General features: G+C 51.3%; 2 protein-coding genes across 6 annotated transcripts in view; one reads left to right on the top strand and one right to left on the bottom strand.

Moving 5' to 3' along the window:
- Positions 1–11,543, top strand: part of CBL (Cbl proto-oncogene) — an 87,699-nt gene extending 76,156 nt beyond the window's left edge. For all 3 annotated transcript variants that reach the window (XM_082478007.1, XM_082478005.1, XM_082478006.1), the window contains 4 exons: positions 652–792; positions 1,171–1,271; positions 1,974–2,156; positions 3,140–11,543. In XM_082478007.1, coding sequence (XP_082334133.1) covers positions 652–792; positions 1,171–1,271; positions 1,974–2,156; positions 3,140–3,408 — 694 coding nt within the window. In that variant the 3' untranslated portion in view covers positions 3,409–11,543. The remainder of the gene's footprint in view (positions 1–651; positions 793–1,170; positions 1,272–1,973; positions 2,157–3,139) is intronic.
- A 378-nt stretch (positions 11,544–11,921) lies between these two features.
- On the bottom strand, positions 11,922–19,904 carry MCAM (melanoma cell adhesion molecule). Of its 3 annotated transcripts, XM_082478009.1 has the most exons (16): positions 19,758–19,904; positions 17,809–17,933; positions 17,504–17,711; positions 17,348–17,418; positions 17,165–17,252; positions 15,912–16,091; positions 15,702–15,823; positions 15,455–15,617; positions 15,241–15,359; positions 15,013–15,154; positions 14,725–14,846; positions 14,475–14,616; positions 14,304–14,375; positions 13,966–14,113; positions 13,525–13,642; positions 11,922–13,045 (listed from the first exon to the last, which is right to left on the bottom strand). In XM_082478009.1, the coding sequence occupies exons 1-16, from the start codon at positions 19,825–19,827 to the stop codon at positions 13,016–13,018; spliced, it is 1,920 nt and encodes a 639-aa protein (XP_082334135.1). In that variant the 5' UTR covers positions 19,828–19,904; the 3' UTR covers positions 11,922–13,015. The 3 variants fall into 3 exon arrangements, with proteins under 3 accessions (XP_082334135.1, XP_082334136.1, XP_082334134.1); XM_082478010.1 differs by lacking the exon at positions 13,525–13,642; XM_082478008.1 differs by lacking the exon at positions 11,922–13,045 and having other exon boundaries at positions 13,356–13,642.
- Positions 19,905–20,241: the final 337 nt, after the last annotated feature.

Below are 20,241 nucleotides of genomic sequence, written 5' to 3'. Positions count from 1 at the left end.
AGGTAGATTCTCAACCACTGCACCACCAGGGAAGCCCCCTCACTTTTAATTATTGCATATTATTATGTAATGTGGCTGTAACATCATATATTTAATCATTCTCTGTTGTTGTATATTTATTTTGTTTAAAAGCTTTGACTGTAATAACTTTGCTTCAGTGAACATATTTTTACATAGCCAGAGATGCAGCCAAGGTAGAATTACTGTGACAAAAGAATGTGAATGTTTTAAAGTATGTATTGCCGAAATGCTTAATGAGTAAGAGATGAAATTGTATATTTTTATTAACATCATCAACCAAAAGAATTAAAATTTTTGGATTACCCTTTTAATGATCCTTTTCTCTTTATGAAAATAGTATGTGTTAATTATAAGAATATTTAGAAAACACAGATAAGTGATGCTAAAGAAATAAGTTATCCATAATCTTACCACCTAGAGTCAGACAGTAATCAGCAACATGTAATATGCTCATTGCCAGTCTTGTGTGTATGGAATCATGCTGTACATGCTGTTTTTCACTAGGAGTATCTTGAACGTCGTAGGATGTTATATATTTCTTCTACAATGATTTTCAAATTATTTCAGATAATCGCAAAGCAGTTCATTCTTTTTGTTTTCTGTTTCTGTTTTTTATTCTTCATCTTCCAGACCTCTCCCTGTGCCAAAGCCGCCAGCTGGGGAGCAGTGTGAAAGTGAGGAGGACACAGAGTATATGACTCCCTCCTCCAGGCCTGTGGGACTTCAGAAGCCAGAAGTGAAGTGGCCTCCGGAGACAACCCAGAGTTCACGGTAGGTTCACGACAATCCTATTTGGGGATTCAGTTGACACCAACTCACCTGCTTGGCTTGCTGCCTGCACATAGCATTACCCAGCCAGAAATGAAGCAGAAAGATGTGTGTAACCTCTAATGTTTTAAGCTTCTTGCAGCTGTAAGCAATTCCACTTAATGTTTCTTCAACCTCACAGTAATTTCAAAAACATACACAGCTACTGCTGGTAACAAGAGTCAATCTTTTGATATTTACTAGTGATACTGGCAAGAGGAGAATGGAGATTCTTGATAGAATCAGGGTTTGGAGAAGTTGTGAATAGGTATATCTTAATAAGTTTGCAGATAACAGAGTTCTGTTTCTGAAGATCATTATGCCACTTTCCTTCTGGTCCAGAGCCTGTGATTGTGACCAGCAGATCGACAGCTGTACATACGAAGCAATGTATAATATTCAGTCCCAGGCGGCACCGTCTGTCACAGAGAGCGGCACCTTTGGTGAGTAGTCGTTCTGCTACTTTAACAATCATTGATGTGCCGGAGGAATGAGCCTGTAATGTTTAGCCAATGAGAACTTGACCTAAGCGGAATATTCGTAAATAATTTTCTTTGCAAAGTATCTTTGATCTATGGCAGTAAAACCACCTCCTCTGTTTTGTTTCCCATTTACACAGCTAGTTCCTTTTGTGTTTTTCATCCTTCCAGGGCCTGGAGGCCTGGATCGGCAGTGCTGACGGCTAGCTCCCTCTTATCCCCATTGCTTTTCAACACTGATGAAATTCTTGTGTGTGTGGGTGGTGAATACTCAATTCCCATACTAACTAGCTTACCAAGTGGAAAGTTCAAGAAGGCAGTACACACAACAGGGCCCTTTGGCTGGTCTTCCAAGGTGAAATGCAGATGAAAATGTTGAATGAATGCTATAAAGTGGTGCTTGAGTCTTGGACATCAGTGACTGTTAACCTTGGCAACGGTAGCTTTTGACATGTTCAGAAAAGTAGAGCTGCAGGATTGGTGCAGATCTTATTCTCCCTGTTTCTTTTATCTCGATGCACAGGGCCACACGGTGTTTGGCCCCTAGTGGTTATTCGGTAACCATTTGGCTCTGTATATGCTTGAATGAACGGATGCCCCCGTACTGAAATGTTAGAAGGTGAAGTACGTTGGAAAAAGAAGATAACTGCACAAACTGTTCTCTAGGTGAAGGGAATTTGGCTGCAGCCCATGCCAACACTGGCCCTGAGGAATCAGAAAATGAAGACGATGGGTACGATGTCCCCAAGCCACCTGTGCCCGCGGTGCTGGCCCGCCGCACGCTCTCTGACATCTCCAACGCCAGCTCCTCCTTCGGCTGGCTGTCTCTGGAAGGTGATCCCACAACAAGTGAGTCTCCAGGCTACCTTGGGTTTGTCCTGAAATGCTGTATGGCTTCTTATTTATACTGAAACAGAGATGACTGCCTGGTGACAGTAAGTCAGTAGCTGGAAGGAGTGGACTTAAGTGGGAGGAAAGCTGGTCCTGGGTCCCAAATTAGGAAGTTAAACTGTGTTCAGACTCTTGAGGATTTTGCCAGACTTAGAAATGAGGTTGTTCCTTAAACCCTGGCTCTTCCTGTGCTGGGGGTAAGTATTAATAGGATTTCTGGCTCTTTTGAGCGTGCATGATGACAGCAGTAATTCATCTTGATGGTTCAGACCACACTTCTGGGCCCTGTCCCTGTCCCATTCGAAAGGAGGTGTGCCAGCTCTGGAAAGCACACTGAGTAGGCCTGGAGCCAGCCCGCATTTGAGCCTTGACTGTTAAGGACTGTTCTTCTTGCACCTGTGGCCGCCTGGGAGGGCAGCAGCCAGAGTTGCTGTCACTTTAGAAATGGAAGACAGCCTTCAGGACAGCTGGTGAAAAAGATACATGGCATCCAGTTGCCCAAACAGGCGGTGATCCCCACCCACCCAACCTTGTTTAATGCTTCTTCGCTGCAACCTAGGCTTATTTCTGTTTCCTTATTTGTATAGGGAGAAGTTTAGTGTCTTCTCTGGACCCTCAGAAGTGTTTTTTAACTAATTCAGGCAATGATGTGTGTGAAAACTTGGTGCTCAGTGTAAAGCGTGGTGCAGGTGCAGGTGTCCTGTGTGCAGGGCAGCGTGGTCCGTGTCGGTAGGACAGGCGCGTTGTGTCTTTAGAAGGTTGTTGTGCTGCGAGGGGAAGAGGCTGTAGACAGACGCCCTTGAAACTGTAAAACTCTGCCTTGTGACCGCACGTGTACCTGACGGACAGTAGGTCCATAATGTCTTGTATGAGCACATTGTTCTTAGATGAGGATTCCCGCCCCGCCCCGATTTGCAAACATTCTTTCCTATTTCTTCCAGACTTCACTGAGGGTTCCCAAGTTCCTGAGAGGCCCCCTAAACCGTTCCCTCGGAGAATCAACTCTGAACGAAAAGCAGGTAGCTGTCAGCAAGGCACCGCCGCCACCGCACCGCAGCTCTCCAGCGAGATTGAGAGCCTCATGAGTCAGGGGTACTCCTACCAGGACATTCAGAAGGCCCTGGTCATTGCCCACAACAATATTGAAATGGCCAAAAACATCCTCCGGGAATTTGTTTCTATTTCTTCTCCCGCCCATGTAGCCACCTAGCACACCCTCTGCGTGCCGCAGCTTAGAGGACCGAGGAGCCGGGAGCTCTTGCTCGAGTAGCACCTAAAAGGGCAGAGAGGTTCCTTTGGAGACTTCACAATGAGGTCTTGCCCTGTGTGGGATATCACATCTGTGGTTCCAAGATTTCAAAGCAGTGGAATGAGAATGGAGCAGCTAGGATGTTTTATTATTTTATTTGTTTTGAGAGTGCATTTGAAGGTGTCCTTCAGTCCCTCCCCACTTGGAGAGAGTGTGGATTTTTATTAAATGGTAGCCTACCTGGGGAACGGTCCAGAAAGCAGTAGGAGAAGCACTGTGCTGTAAATCCTAATTGAGGACTTAAGACTTTCTTAGGTTAAGGATGTGGTCGTGTACGTCCTGTCTGTCTGTCTGTCTGTGGTTGTGTGTGTCCTGTGATTATAAGATTTACCTGCTGTGTGTGTTAATCCCAGGCAGGGAATTAGCACAAGAGGTTTAAGAAGGAACCTTAAAGACTTCCATCAACTGTGGTTTTATACCCAACCCCAGTGTGTATTACAACTCCAACACTCCCCTTTGGCTTGGATTATCATGTGCATAGCTGAAGTCTTGTATTTTTAGAACACCCTCCCTCTGTCCTTTCCTCAGTCTCCTCCTCCCTCCTCCTCCTTGGTGTCTGTCATTGGCAGTGGGCTTGCTATGACCAGCCTTACTGAAGCCGAGCAGCCTATAGGATGTTCTTTATTGTGTGTGATGGTGTTGATTTGTTTGGTAGATAGGTGGGAAAAAAGTACTGTCGCTCTATCATTATGGTCCTGTTTGATACTCGCAGCGAACACTGGTCACTCCAAAGCACTGTTTCTATAGGAACATTGAGTCTGTTTTCAAAAAGGTGTTTTAATTATCCTAATTACGTAGTGACTGATTTGAGAGAGAGGCCTTCAGATACATTCCACGCCCTCCCCAGAAAATAGTCTGTGGGAGTCAGTTGCCTTGGTGCCAGGTGTGTGTTCTAATGTAGGTCACGAGGTTTTCTACTTAATGGGAAGGGAAAACATTTGTTTCCAGCATGGCTTTCTGGCCCAAATACCATGAAGCTCTTAGGAAGCTCCATTCACATGCTCTTTACCTTGTTGTACATAAAATGCACAAAACAGACAATAAAGATTTATCTCTTCAGTTTTTCTTCCCAGTGAATTTCAGCTTATATGGGTGTCTCCCTTTGACTATGAGCCAGGTTGTATTTTCAGAGATGATTTTTTTCTTTGCCCTTTAAGGAATGGGGGGAACACCCCCCATGGTAGCACAGCATTCTGCTGATAATTAGCACCAACCCTACCTTGGTGCCACCCTTGCTTTTCTCTTGTGCCTATGGCTTTGGGAATGTAGCATTTCCTTCTTCCTTTCCTTCCCCTTTCTTCTTCACGTTAGGTCCTATGTACTCTTTAGTGACTGCATTCCCCACAGTAATTAGACATCACTGGGTGTAATAAATGACTTTACTGCAGGCAGACAACATGTGAAAAGCCCTGCAGCTTGTGCCATTGCCAGTTTGTAAAGAAGACTCAGAGTCTTGTGTGGGGTACCGTTGGTACGTTCCTGCAGATACTGCCAAGGCACCACTTGAGTTCAGTTAGTTCTCTGGCCAGAGCCTCTTACTGACTTCCCTAGCAGGGTGTAACCTTCCTCCGTGTCAGAAGCAAGCCTCCTCTTTGATAAATCTACCTTCCTCACAACCTAAATCATGGTTTTGTCATGAGATCCAAAGAGAAATGACTCTCCTTACACCTGTTTTCTTTCCCATCTTGTCGTCTTTGGACCTAAAACTTTATCTAACTCTTCTCTTGGCTTTCAGCTACTCCTAGGTCTTTTGATTTTCTCCTCTTGCCTCAGAGCCATGTGTATTCCCAGAGGAGATAGTTCAGGGCTTTTTGCTGACTTGCTGTGGTTACCCAGTGTCTCCTCTACATGGCAGAAAATGATACAGCCCCCAACGGGTGCAGGAAGGCCTGAATCGCGATGCAGAGGGCAGAGGAAAGCGGCAGAGAGTAGGAAACAGTAACTAGCATCTCGTTCTCAAAGCCAGCGTAGTGTTTCACTTGTGGTAGCATTCAGTTTTGCACTTTGTTTAGATGTTGAAGGCCTAGACAGAGAACTAGAGAAAATGGCAGCAGTTTGCATACCTCTCCACACTGGAATTTTTCCTTGTCTGTAGATACTACCCATAGTCTGAAGCTCTATCAAGAGAACAAAGCACTGGTTCTGCATATCTTTTGCCTTTTCAGAGTGCATCCCAAATCTTCTTTGAAGATTATGTCCTTACTTACATAGGCTAAAGGCAGGTTCATCCTTTCTTTTCATAACTGAATACCCTTGAGGTTTGTCAGGTCAGCCCCCAAACTAGGTGCCAGATCCCTGTGTTGAACGTAGGGATCTAGGTTGAACTAGGTGTGCACCATTGCATGGCTTGGTTCTTAGCTTGTCAGCCATGTATCTGCAGGTGTTCAGGGTCTTAGACCATTCTGTGAGGAGTTTTCTCTTTGGATGCTCTGAGGTCACGCCTGGGTCCATGCCTGAGATTGCCAGGTGAGGCTCAGGAAAGTTTTTGCATGGCTTTTGTTTTGAGGATATTTCCAAAACTTTAATTTCTTAAATTTTCCTTTGACTAAGGCACCAGTAACCCATTCTTCGTCCTCCATTTGTATGGCAATTTTAAATTCTTTGGCTCTGCTCTGATTTTAGCTAAAATTGCCCTTTCACAAGTGGGCTTTGAATTTTGCCGTTTTTGGCAAACACATCCCCTTTCCCGCTCTTAATTACAAATGGTTCCTCCTCTGTTACCTGTCAGGTAAGTAAGGTAAAAACCACTTTGATGTTTTCCTTTTTCTCAAGTGCACTAGGCTTTTCTGTTCCACCTGGTCTCCTGCTTCCCCATGTCTCCCTGGGTTGCTTTACGTAGCCTGCCTTGTTGCTGGGTGCCTGCTTTGCAGTACTGAATCAGCTGCACCTGCTGTACTCCTTCCATTAAAGTCAGGAGTTATCAAAGTGGAAAAACCCTGTGGGCTCAATGATATACCTCCCTTTAGGTAAATAATAGATTAGGCAGTTTATCGTCTCAGCATTTATGTGTTAATATTTATATAAATAGTGATATATACCTGTGGATGGCCATTCTCTTCCACTAGCTCTCTCTGTCCCCCAGTGCCACTCTACATATTCTGCCATTCTTCTGTTCTTTTGCTTCCTATACAGACTCTCAACACCAGGACCCAGGGTGTGGGATGGTACTATTAGTATCATTTAGCTGTTTTGTGGATTTAAAAAAAAAAAATTGGGGGATTGCTATTCCTCACACTTAAAATATTTATTTCCTCTGTAGAAAGGTAAAATATATTTTGTGGTCCAATCAGCAATCTTACACATGAATTTTTGTATATTTGCTTGCAAAATAGGGACCAGCTATATGTTCTCTTTAACAAGATGTAGACCTTTTTGTGTGTGATCAGCCATGGTGTTAGTGCAGAATATTCTCCTACCTCACATCATGAAAGGCAGAGGGATATAGGCCCTCTTCCCAAACTGTAAGTCCCCCTTCTTGCTGTTGGCCTTTCTGACTCTGCAGTGACCACTGCCCGTGGAATAACGGTGTTCTGACCATTGGCTTGGCTCTAACATTGTGTTTGTTCATTCAGCAAGTGTTTATGAATGATTACCATGAGCCTGTAAGCGTCAGCTCTGTGTTCTCCCCTGCCACCACATGGTGGTTTACTGATGTTGAGCGGTTGTACTTGGGCTGTCTAGCATGTGTATTTGGCCCTAAAGTAGCCGTTCCCAATAAGATTGTGCAGGTTATAGTCACAGCTCTTTTATGTAGACATTTCCTTATAGAGCTGTCCTGGTTAAAAATCAGTTCAAGACACTCCCATTAACCCCTATTGTCTTCCTATAGCTTTGACAATGTCTGGGAGATTCCTCCATGTAAGTCTCATGGATACCCACCATTTATATGTGTTTAAGTAGAATCTGTTTGGTGGTAGGTTGGTGTGTTGGCTCAGAGTTGCACAATAGGGCAGTTAAATGTTTAAGTAAAGCATCTGCCTACAGACCCCTTTCCACTCTAGTGCCTTCCGTGATCTTTTTATTGAGCTGCCTGTACCTCTGATCCCCTTTATAAGGAAGTTTTCTTATCACCCTTCTGGGACCTCTCACCATCTCCCATTCTATGTGGAACTTGTTTTCCAATCCTTCAACAACCTTTCAGCTAATCCTATGTCTTAGAAGGGCTGAAGGTGTGCGAGAGGGATGGGCACCTGTTTCTGGGTCCTGATCTTCAACCAGTTGTTTGGTCTCCCAAGAGCCAGGCAGTAACATAGGTTGAACTCAGTCAGTTCTCAAAAATGTCAGCCTGTATCTCTAGGGGTACGGAGCTTAGAGACCGTAGAACTTAGTATGAAAGTCAACACGTTATTATCCTCCTAGACTTTCAGGCCCTAGAAATTCTATCTCAAGTATTCTCAGTTGGCATAAAGCATTACTATTACTACTTGGATCTCAGTCTACATTAGCAGCCTCTCTTTAGAAATGCGTGTAGCCATTTAATGCATGGAGATGGATGCATAGTGGAAGAAGGTCAGGGCTGTATCTTTGACCGTCCTGTTGAGCAGTCCTTTGGATGCAAGAAACAGAAGTATTCAAGCAGAAGAAAGGAGGGAATCATAAGGATGCAGGGTATTTCCCACAACCCAGGATAAGCGGTACAGTTGATGCTGCGTGGAGCTGAGAAACTTTGCAGCTAGTCCTTTCTCCTGCTCGTCGGTCTGTTTGTCGGTATGCATGGCCCCAAAATAGGCACCCCAGTCCTCACGACCCCCAGCTCACCATTAAATGGGATCACCGTTTTAACAGATTCCCAGCGCCTCTTGGTTCATATTCTCAAGAAAGACTATGATCGGCCCAGCACATTGATCAGGTATCGACCCCCGACTTTGCCGCACAGGGCAGCAGCGGCATGCTGCTTCAGATGGGAGGTAGGGGCAGGGGGAGGTTCTCAGGGAGGAGGCGATAGATACCCTAAAATGCTTTACTCTAGTAGTAAAACTTACCATACTGCTTTTTTGAGAGTGGAAAGGCAGGCATGGGACTATGTCTGGGACTTGGAGGAAATGCTTAGGTTAAAGTTAATTTAGGTTACTGTCTTCTTCGTTTCTTTATTTCCTGTTTTTCTTCCCTTTATGAGTCTTGGCATCCAAGATTTCTTACCTCCCTCTTTAGGACCAGTTTCTCCTGTTCCGGAGCTAGTCTTTTCTTAGGTGACATTTCTTAGCCTTCATTCAGTCTCAGGTTTCTAGCCTTCTTTGATTTCATTTAGAGAGCGGATCACAAATCCACTGTAGCCCCTACCCATGGACTTCTGGGCTCTCTTCAGGTTTTAGTGCTGAGAACATGCTCATTCTATGGGCCCGTGGCCTGCCTCACTCCACGCCCTCCTCCCCACCCTTTTATCCGGTCTTTCCTCTATGAGGGGAGCTCTGCAGTAATATTCTTAGGCAGGCCTTCCGAGGTACCTCAGAAACTACTTTGCCAGTAAGAATTTATAAAGTTGGGACAGTTGCCAGGATATAAATTAGGTATAGATTCCAATTTGGAGAGACTTTTTACTGAGAGCTCTTTAGGCAGGATGCATTTGCCCTCCCTGTCCAGTTGCTTCCTTTGTCGTCCTGTAGTAAAAGCCTTTATTTTTTGGTTTTTTAAAACTGTGCTTTCGCTTGCCTGAATCTTTTGATCTTTCTTATCTCATCCGGGAGCCTGTCCTGTGTTATTAAGGCATTTCATAATTACTTATAACTTTTTTAAACTACTGGAGTCATTTGATGTACACAGAAGTAACCTAATAATCCAAAGATATACACTGAGGCCCGTGATGAAGGCTGGGGCCTGTGTGTTTGAAATTCCCTTCTAGGCGCCAGAATTAAGGGGCAGAGGGACAGCAGCGCCACTCGCCTTCACAGAGTTCCAGGAAATCTGGGTTGGTTTCAAAGGCGAGCACCAGTTTTTCTTGGTTCCAGAAAGTAAGCCGGGCGTAAGCGGGGGAAACCGGGGTGGGGAGAGCGAGGCCTGCCTGGAGGCTCCCTCGCAGTTGGCTAGAGAGCATGGTGCCAGGGGGCCGGCTGTTGACTAACAACTGTTTGGAGATCTCCCTGCCCCTTCCCTTGTTCAGTGCTTGGGAAGAATGTGGCTGACCACTCGCTGTGTTTGTAGAGAGCAGAGGCTGAAAGTGAACCTCAGGCCTCCTACCGATTTGGCAGCGGAACAAATCAGAGTTCTGAGTGCCCGGCCCCATATTCTCATTCAGTCCTCACAGTGAATGTGCGAGGCGCCCTCCTGCAGTTCTCCTTCTACCCCTGGGCCAGTTCGGGAGGCCAGAGGAGTACTGCTCCGTACGTGCTCTCTGAGCCTCCTCGGGCCTTGTGCTGCCTCCTGCTGAAGCCCTGAAGTGGGGTGTGCAGTGTGCCCACGCCCGGCACTCTGACATGGGTGCTGATGTGCCCTTTGTGTCAGTTCCCTCCGCCCTGTCTACCTCTGACCCTGTCCTGGGTGAGGCTGGCCATGCTTATGGCTGTCTGGAAACCGAAGAGGCAGAGAACTGCTTACAAATCTGTAGACCACGTGTTTTCTCTTCCTTGGCTTCTTCCTTCTGCTGCCTGGGTGAGTGAGCCGTGCCCGTGAGAGTGGATGCCTCCTCTCCTGACCTGCCCTTCTCAGCATTGTTTTAGCTTCTCGGCCTTGACCTCCTGCTGAAATGTGTGGTAGGGGTGTGGCAGCTATGAGGTACCTCCTACATCTGCTTCCTGGCTGTGGTGACTTGGGATTTTTAACCTTATATATCTTTTTTTTCCTTTATTCAAAACAAAACAATTTTTAGCACACTGAAAAAAAAAAAAAAGCCAAACATTTTGTGCCTTTCTAAGGCAGCACTGTATCCCAGGCTGCATTTTAGGACTTAATATGGAAATACCAGAGTCTTAGCTCCTCTACCTTGAGTGTCATTAGTCCCTCCGGTCTAGGGGAGAGGAAGTGCTCCGTGCGGCTGGGGAGATGGCCCCCAGGTGCAGCGTGTCCGCGGTCCCTTCTCCCTGCCACGGTGCTTAGTTGGAAGGAATGAGCATTGTATCCCAGGATCACTTGGTTGGTTCCAGTCAGAATCTTAGTTATCAGGTTGAATGTTCTGTGTTCAGCAGGAAGAGACAGAACGTTCCACGATTTCCAGGCATACTCTGGACCATTTCAAGTGACCCAGCCTCCTGATCCTATTAATGACCCAACTTCATGGAACAGTGTAGGGTGGACCCTCCCGAAAAGAGGAGGTTGTTTGGTTGTTCGTTTTGTCTTGCCTTTTTGCTGGGTCCTGAACTGGCCTAGACCTCCTGCCTCTCCCTTAGACTTGGCTTTCCTTTCATTTGAAAACTTCAGACATAGAGCATTAAGCCACTAGTGCCCTCTGCAGGGGCGAGTTTTCCCCTGGGAAGGGCAGCAAGGACCACGTACCGGAACAGAAGCCTGTCCTCAGTATTGTGGCCACTGTAGGTTTCGACCAAAAAAAAAAAAAAAAAAAAACAGTTTTCTGTATGATGACATTTTACTTATCTCTTTTCCTTTTCTCAGTTCTTCCCTGCCTTTAACTAATAGAGAATTGGGAGATAGAAACAATTCTTTTCAAAGTCCTCCTTATTCAGGATTTTGACATTCTTGGCCTGGGTGGGGCTGGAGAGAACTTGATACTTTTCTCCAGAGTGAAGAGTCCCATTTGTATATCAGTGTTAAAAATAAAACAAAATGAAAACTTAGATGAGATTTTTGTGGACTATTTTAAAAATGTGTCATTAATATAAAAAAATTATATTAGCAGTATTTAATCATTCTCACCTGTAAAGAATAAAACAGAAGGTAAATATTCTTACAGAGAATAGCAGAGCTTTAAGATTCATTTTCATTTTAAGTCCGTTTTGTTTTGCCAGTGTATTAATGTTTAGAGGTTCTGTTATACTAATGTTATTTATTAATTTTTTTCATTTCCATACACAGTTAACTAAAGAGCTTTTTCAGGCACCCATGTCTGTAAAAAAATATTTTTAAATAAAGTTTCTTTTGTTGTAGCAGACCCGAGTTCTTGGTCATTTGTGGGTTAGGGAGTGATATATTGGGGAGCTATAGGGCCAGATGCCTAGTCGTACCAATTCATCAGCAGAAGTCTGTTTTGCTACCTTGAGGGCAGTCTCAGTGACAGGAGAGGGGCAACAGCTCCTTGCCAACAGCTCACCAGGCTCTGCAAGCTGCCTAGATAGAGCAGGGCAGCTTTGCTGCTGAGTAGGTTGACGATCCCCTGAGTTAGAGCTTGAGCCCTCTGCTCAGAAGCAGAGGTAACCCCTGGTCCCTGCTCCCAACTGCAAAGGGTTTTGTGTTCCTTTTGGTGCAGTTCCAATTCTGGAGGCCCCAGGCTGCTGTGGTACCCATGATGAATAAAAAACAGTGTAAGATTTCTGGGACAATTAAGCTTTATTTTTCATATATATATACACATATATAAAAAGGAAACAATTTGCAAATTTACAACCTAACAAAACCATATATATATATACACACACACGTGCGCACAGACACACGCAGAGACACATGCATACCCCAAAGCTCTAGCCAGGCCTGTTTCTCATCTCCAAGTACCATTCTCCCATTAGGGCCTTTCTTCTAAGGTCTAGGCCCATTAGCTCAGGCTGTAGAAGTCTGGTGCTAATATAACTTTATAGCCTTAACCCTCGTAAAGGACAGTCTGGACCTCATCTCCAACCCCTACCCCCAGCATTCAGTCTTACGTGATTCCTTGAGAGGGCAGGGGAGCCAAATGAATGCGGGGGCTCGGGCCCAATCGCCTTAACTCTGGAAAGCGGCGCCCAGCTTCCTTACTGCAGGGACAATGAGATATACCCAGGATACCTTTTGAGGAACGACACCAGGTCCTGACTTGTGCCCAGAGAAAGAAAAGAGTGTCGCAAAAGGGACTCCAGAGGCAGGCAGGCAGGCAGGCAACTGCTTCTAGACACTGCTGGGGTCTCTCCAGAACTGGTGTGAGCAACGTATTTCACCAGCAGAGAGAGGCCTGGGCTCACTGCATCCTTACTTCAGTGATACAGCTGAATTATGAAGCCGGCCCTGGAGCAGTGGAGCAGGAAATCAGCTCAAGATAAATAGGCTACCTAATTCGGCTGCTGGTAGAAGACAGGTATTTACATCCATAATATGTGTAAAGAGAAAACAAGTTCTGCACGAAACTCTCCTATGCGCTTCTGGGATACCGAGGCCCCCTCCTGGGCATGAGCATCACTCAACAAATTGAGACAGTGGTGGACAGGTCCCTGAAGAGGGGGCCTCCAGGGCCACGTGAGGTCCTTCTCAGGGCAGCTCTGGTCCTAGCCCATGTGCCCTCTGAAATGGGGTCTGCAGGTGAGCTGGAGGGGGATCTTCTCTGTAGTCCACTTTAGAGGCTTTGGTGACCATCCTGAGTGCTGGGGAGGAAGGTGAGCAGGGAACAGGAAATGTTCCAGGCAGGGGAGGGAGCGCCGTGTGGTTCGGTGGGCTAGTGCCTCAGATCGATGTATTTCTCTCCCTAAAGTGGGTGAAGAGCAGAAGTGAGGGGGGTGTTCGGAGACACTGACCAGGGTTTAGGCTGTGAGCGCTAAAAGAGAGGCGGGACCGAAGCCACAGCTGATGAACTAGGTGCAGCCGCCTGGAGGGAAGAAGCCGGGGAGGGGGTGGGGATGGCAAGGCGGGGAATAAGAGATGAGGCCCCCGAATCGCACTGGGCCACACTTCACACCTAGTGACGTGAGCCGCCAGCGCTGTTCAGGAAATGGTGATGGGACGGGGTCTTGCTCTCAGTCCTGGCAGCTACCCTCTCTCAGGGTCCCTCAGCCACCTGCCTGGCCCTACCGTCTGTGCGTGGTGTTAGGAAGGGAAGATGGGGCCGGCTCCCCATCTCCAACAGGGAAGGAGGAAGGATAAAGTTAGTGTTCAGCAACCGCCAGCCCCTGCCGCTCCCAGTGCCTGAAGATGTGTCAGGCTCTGGCCACAGGAACTGCCTCCTACCTGGTCTCCTGGAGCCCTCTTGTCACCGTTGCTGCCCTGAAGGAGGCCCATCTCTTCTGGGAGCTTATCTGACTTAACTTCAACTACAAATTCGCCCTTACGAGACGGGGGCAGCGTGCTGGGAGGAGGGAGGGAGGCAAGAGGTTGGCAACTCGGGGGCAAGGGAAGGGGGGCTGTTGGCAGGGACGTGGGACTGGGTACTGAAGGGCTCTTAGGTGCTCTGGGCCGGCTCAGGGAAGGGCAACAGGGGTGAGAGGGAGGAGGTGTGGTGGATGGAAACTGGGTAGTGGCGGTGAAGCAGGGAGCGCTCAGACCCAGGGTCCCCCTCCTGCTCCTAACGGCTGAGTGGGCACAGGGGCCAGCAGGGGAACATCCCTGAGGAGGCAACAAGCTGGCAGCGTGAGATGGGGTGGGGTGTGGGGTGCCAGGTGCCGTGCTTACATCTCTTGTTTGCCTGACCGTCCGCACGGCAGCTTGCCCTTCTTGTAGAAGAAATAGAGGACAGCGCCCAGCACAGCCAGGACCAGGACACACACGGTCACGGCCACGATGACCACACCCTTGCTTTCGGGCTCTGTCAGCTTTTTCTCTGTCCCAAAAAGACACCCCGAGTCACTCCCTGCCCCAGGCTGCCATGTTACCGTCGCGGCCCCGCCCAGCCCAGGGCTGATGGAAGATGGGCCGCTGATCGCTCATCTTGACAGGGCTGCCCTGGCTCCCGGTCAGGGCAGAATGAGGCTGCCCTGGCACAGCCCTGCTCCCGGTCCAGCCTGGCTCACCTGTGGAGGTGCTGTTGGCTCTGGCATAGGGACTGACGGTGGAGGTGCTGAGGCTAGTGGTTCTGTTGGAATCTGGGGTGAAAGAGGTTAAATGGATGGGGGGGGTGGTGGGATAGGAACGTGCCCTGCTTGGGCTTGCCCCCGCCCCACTCTGCAGGACCAAGCCCTTACCCAGCTCCAGGATAATGACAGTGGTGTTTCTGCCCAGGGAGTTGGAGGCCACACACTCAGCACCTGTCTCCAACAGCTCTGGGGTCACAAGGACATTCAGGACGCTCAGGACACTCTGCGGATCTTGGTCCTGTTCACTGGCCTACAAGGAAGGAGACGCGGTTCAGGGGTGGGGAGGACGCCGGGTCGTGGCAGCAGAGCCCGCGCAGGGATGGACGAGAGCCTGGGAGGCTGCCGTGTGCCTGCTCACCGTGCCGTCGACGCTCCAGACGATGCTGGGCCGAGGATGCCCTGATGCTTCACAGGACAGATTCAGCACTGAGTTCTCCTTCACCCACATCTTCCTCTCCCTTAGCGCCATCCACGGGGACCCTGTGGGAGGGCGGGGAAGGGTGAGACAGCAAACTCTGCCAGCCTGCCACCCCCTCCCCACCAGAGCCCCCCAGGGCAGCGGGTGGCTTTGGGTCCCCAAAGAGCTTGAAACCACCCAGCTCAAGGTGGCTTCAAGGGGCCGCCTGATCTCTGCCTAGGGCCTCACCGAAAATGGCCACGTTGACGAGCTGGGTGCGGTTCAGGCCGGGAACGCTGGGCACAGATGCCACGCAGCGGTAGCCTCCCCCTGCCTCCCGTTTCAGGTTGCGTAATTGGAGCACAGGCCCCTTTGCCAACACCTTGCCTGTCTGGGGTGAGAGATGGGTCAGAGGTCACTCCTAGGCCCGCCCACCCCACAGCCCCTTGCCCCGGAGACCTGAGCCCACCTGGGTACCTTTTCTCTCAGCCACTGGAACTCAAGGTCCTGGTTACTCTCTGCCTCACAGGTCAGGGTGAGGCTGCTGCCCTCCTGGCTCTCGGGGGCTGCGGGGCTCACCCGGACTTCAGACACATCTGGGGACGCAGCAATCGTGTCAGGCAGGACAGGGCGGGGCAAATTCCCTCTCACCCCAGCCTGGTCCCCCTGTCCTGGGCCCCCAGCCCCTCACAGTTCACCACCAGCTCCTGTTGGTCGCTCAGCAGCGATGCCGTGGTTTCCAAGTCCAGGCCCTGACATTCGTAGAGGCCGCTATGCTCCTTCTGGGCGGGCTCCAAGACCAGGACCCCGTTGTCATCGGTCCTCTCTTCCTCCATCTCCCTGGTGCGGAGGTTCTGGGAGAGGACAAAGGCGTGATGAGAGTGCACCTCCAGCCACTCCTGCATGCCCACCTGCACCCAGAGCAGAGGCCCCCGCACCTGCTTGCTGATGCTGAAGTGGGGCGGGGGGTTGCCATCAGCCAAACACCTGATTTCCACGCGGTCCCCCTCCTTCAGCATCCCCTCAGGCTCCACTTCCAGCCACACTCTCTCTGCCGGGTCTGCACAGGCAAAGGGGGCAGCTCTCAGCCCAAGAGCCAGCAGGGCTTTCTGCCAGGCCCAGCCCCGCTGCGAGGGGTCGGTACTCACAGAAAACAGGGACAGTGACCTCCCTAGATTCCTTCATGTGGTTCCCACTGGGCAGCCGATAGCTGAGCTCGCAGTAAAACTGGGCATCTTTGTCCTCCTTGGTCAGCTGTGCCTTCAGAACGCTCCTCAAGGTGTACAGACCACTCGACTCCACGATCTGGGATGACTGGATGTGGACCCCTGGGCAGGGAGGAAGGGGCGAAGGGCTCGGCCTCAGCCTCAGCTCCGCCTCCAACCCCACCCTATGATCTCCTGGGTCGGGGGAATGGCAGGGGAGCCCCTGTAAAGGGCCAGGTACCAATGCCAGCTGCGGCCCTTCAACCCAGCAGTTTCCTGCTCAAAATCTACCCTAGACAAACACACATAGGCACACATACAAGGATGTGTGCAAATACTGCTGCAGGGATTTTAAAAAAAGGAAATGAGAAAACACTCTGGACATCCACTAATGGGAATGAATGGTTAGCTAGACTATATTATATACACCGTGCGAAATGCTGGCAGTAGGTAAACGATCAGGTAGATCTAAATAGAGTGACCTGGAAAGATTTCCAAGACTTGTTGTCAAAAGGAAACAAGGTTGTGTAACAATGTGTAGCGCACAGTGCCATTCAGATCAGGGTTTCTCGACCTCAGCACCACTGACGTTTGGGGCTGGATATGCCCTGTGCCCTGTAGGATGTTTACAGCATCCCTGGCCTCTACCCCCTAGACGCCAGTAGCACCTATCCATTTGCGACAACCAAAAATATTTCCAGACACTGCCAAGTGTTCCGGAGGGGAGCAAAATCACCCCTAGCTGAGAACCACTGATTTAGATAATAAAAAAAAAAAAAGCCTATATAGTCCTACATATATTTACATGTGTGAGTAAGTACCTAGAAGTTGGCTTGAAATCAAGGCTTGTATCAGTGTGAATACATACACACTGATAGCAGAGCTATTTCTGGGAGTGGGTCTGGGGCAGGCAGGAAATTTTCCTTCTAGATTTTCCATAGTTTGAATTCTTATGAGAATATTTTCAAGGATCACTTGTGTACTTAAAAAAAAAGTAAAATAGGGACTTCCCTGGTGGTCCAGTGGTTAAGACTCTGCGCTCCCAATGCAGGGGGCACGGGTTCGATCCCTGGTCGGGGAACTAAGATCCCGCATGCTGCATGGTGTAGCCAAAAAAAAAAAAGTAAAATAAAATGCAAGGTGGTCCCCATATTGTGCCACAAGCATGACTTTTAAGGGTAGAGAGGACGACTTACGGTTCTTCTCCTCCTTCAGGGACTGGCTGTTCTTGTACCAGGTGACTTGAGGAAGGGGGTACCCATTCCTCCCCACACAGGTGGCGACCTAAGGAGGACAGGGTGTGAGTCTCCCTGCCTCTGCGACCCCGCCAAGCCCACCTTAGCTCCTGCCTACCCGCTGGTCACCCCGGCAGATCTCACCTCCTCAGGCTCCTCACTGTTCACAGAAATGCCCAAGGCATTGACCTGGATGACTGGCTCCTCCGGGGCTTCTACAAGGGAGAGAAATGGGGAGGGGCATGGGACCACCACTTCCGATGCCCCACGCTGCCCACAAGGCACGGACAGGGCACTCACTGTAGACACGGAGCTGGATGCGGTGGCCCTGGGACCGAGGGCGCTTGCCCTGGCACAGGAAGATGCGCTCGTCGTGGGGGGTGATGCCTGTTAGGGCCAGAGTAGTCCCTTTGTCCTGGAGCCTGAGCCGATTCTGGTACTCCCCAGGTTCGCTCTGGCCCTGGCCCTGACTCACGCGGAAGATGAGTGTTGGCTTCTCCTTGTGGACCTAAGGGGAGGTGGCAGGGAAGAGGTGAGCGTCCTGGGGCTACATGAAGGCCAGAGCCTCCCGCCCCTGCTGCCCTCTCTGGGGCCCAAGCACTCACAGAAAACCAGTCCGCGTGGCTGTAGTTGCCCTGGGAGTGGGAGGGGCCACATTTCAGAAGGGCCGTGCCACCCACTTCCACCTCCACCAGCTCCGGCTGGGGCTGCTCAGCCTCTCCAGGCACACCTGGCGGGGAGGGGGTGGGGGAGGAGCAGTGTCAGTTCCAGCTGCTCTCCGTGCCCTCCACTCACACCCGCTGGCTGCAGCTGCTCTTCCTGCCACTTCGAGGGTCTGAAGGGCACTGTCCTCTCCTACCCCTCAACCACTCTTTACCCCCCAACCCTGGGCCAGCCCTCTCCCGGTTCAAGGGAGTTGGGGATGGACATTTCTGGTCACTGGAGCAGAGACCCTGAGCACCAGGAACCTCCCAGATGAGGCTGGCAGAGGGGCAACCCAGGCTGTGGGCCAAGAGGAAGGCCCCTTTCCTTCCAGGCTCCCTCCTCTCCGGGTGAGCTCAGAGTGTGGGAATGCAAGGCATGTGCCAGGCCGGGGCACACAGGCCCTTTTTGTCCCCACACCCAGAGGAAGACATCTCTACCCTTTGACCCCCCAAACCCCCTCCCCAAATCCCGCATAAAACCCAAAGGGCAACCCTGGCCAGGAGGCCCTTATTTCATACTCCTTAAGCAGCACCGCCGTGAACATCCCACACTCTCAGGGGACCCCATCCTGGGAGTCTTGTGAGTATGGAGGGGTCAGAGTCATGGAGGGGGCCAGAATCTCTCCCCGGGGTCAGGGCAGCGGTCAGGGCAAGGGCCAGGCAGTGGGCAGGAGTGACGTCAGTGGTGCTAGTGTGCTGCCCGCCCTGCGATGGGGAGATGTCACTCCATACCATCTGGCTGGACTCGGGTGCCTGCTGGTTGCCCTGGGCTGGCTCCCAGATAACAAGGGCAGATGGAGTGGTCTTCAACCCAGAGCAAAAGCTTCATATCCCTGACTCCGTTTCCCCAGAGCTAGAAGAGCAGGGCCGGGTGGGGCTGGACCTTCTGCAGCGGGTGGAGCCCGATTTAGCCCTTTCCGCAGAAGGGATTGGAAGGCAGCAGCCAAGGGTACCCCAGGGACACCGTCGGCATGGGCACGAGGCCATCGAGTTGGGTATTGCCTAGACCTCCCCTTCGCCAGCCAGGCAGCGGCTGGAGCCCGGGAAAGGGAGCCAAGAGAAACAAGAGACACCGTTGCGGGCCATACAAGGGCAGCGTGAACCCGGGAGCGCCAGGCTCCTAGGCAGTTCCAGAGAAAAACTCCGAGGTGCAGGGGCGCATTTGCCACCTGAACGTGGTCCCATTCCGGGAGGTCTAACAAGTCTGGGGCGCTTCCACTCTGGGAACCCTCGATCCCTCGTCCCTGCCACCTGTGATCCCGTCACCCGGGTAGGCGCGAGGCGACCCACACCGCCCTCCAGTCTTTGCCAACGCCCTGCCGGGGCGGGAGCCGCCGTTCCTCCCCATCTCGCTCACCTCCAGCCTGGCTCGAAGCCCAGGCGGGAGAGGGAGGGGTCGGCGCACCCCTCCAGCTAAGAAAGCTCCCTTTCCCAGCAACAGGCGGGCGCGGGATTCAGGATTTGGGGATGCGCTGTAGAGGCGCCTCCCGCCAAGGCTCCAATCACGGGCCCCTCAGAGAAAGCACCTGAGGAAAAGCTCTCACCAGCGGCCCAAGGGACTCGGCTCCACCCCTTCCCGCTCCAGGCAGCAGCCCCCTCCCCGCCTCCCCAGTTCTGCTCCCGGGCTGGTCTGGAATAGAGGCTGCAAACTGGCTGCAAAGAAGAGTTGCACGCGCGCAACGCGCCGGGTGCCTGGGACCCGGAGAAGAGGAGCGCACGACGCAGCGCAAAGCCCCGGCGTCCGCCGCTATGCCAGCTCTCCTCCCGGGCACGCTCCGCCGAAGACTGACGGGCCGCGCCGTTGGGGGCGCGGGCCCACCCCCCCCCCTCCCCCCAGCGAGCGAGCTCACCCGCGGCGCGGCGACAGCAGCAGCAGCAGGCGGCGATCAGGAAGGCGCAGATGAGCCCGGACCGTCCCATGCTTCCCGGCCGGAGAGCGAGAGCCAAGTGAAGGAGCTCGCAGCTGCCGGGGGCTGACGTCAGGGGGGCGGGGGAGGGGGCCAGAGCGCCGAGGCCGGCCCGCCACGCCCCGCGCAGCCCACCCCCCCCCCCCCCGCCCCGCGCGCCGCAGCCCTAGGGGGCGGGCCCGCCGCCGAGATGCCCGGAGCTGCGCCGCGGAGCGGCACGGCGCGGGGGGGTAGGACGGAGCCTTCCTCCCAGCCCCCAGCTGGGGAACGGAGAGGGGGCGGTGACAGGTGTCTCCGGGCCGGACTGCCTGGCCGAGGCGGCAGCGAGGAGAAGCTGGCCTGGATGCCCGGAGTCCCGCCGGGTCAGACCCCCGTCGCGCTCACTCCTGCTCAGCCCCAGCCAGCCCGTGTAGCCCTGGGGGACCTC

The sequence above is a fragment of the Balaenoptera physalus genome, assembly GCF_965194825.1.
Source record: "Balaenoptera physalus genome assembly, chromosome: 10".
NCBI classification, from domain to species: domain Eukaryota; kingdom Metazoa; phylum Chordata; class Mammalia; order Artiodactyla; family Balaenopteridae; genus Balaenoptera; species Balaenoptera physalus.
Note: the sequence above shows the minus strand (reverse complement) of the source record. Positions and strands in the feature narration are given on the sequence as shown.

Bases quoted from the DNA above. Each gene is read 5' to 3' on its own strand.
- MCAM (XM_082478008.1), bottom strand. From the start codon at position 19,827: ATGGGACGGTCCGGGCTCATCTGCGCCTTCCTGATCGCCGCCTGCTGC. The intron at 17,934-19,757 runs GTGAGCTCGCTC...CCTCCCCGCCAG, and splicing joins CTGCTGTCGCCGCGCCGCGG to GTGTGCCTGGAGAGGCTGAG. The intron at 13,643-13,965 runs GTAAGCACGGCA...CCCTCCTCCCAG, and splicing joins CGGTCAGGCAAACAAGAGAT to CACGCTGCCCCCGTCTCGTA.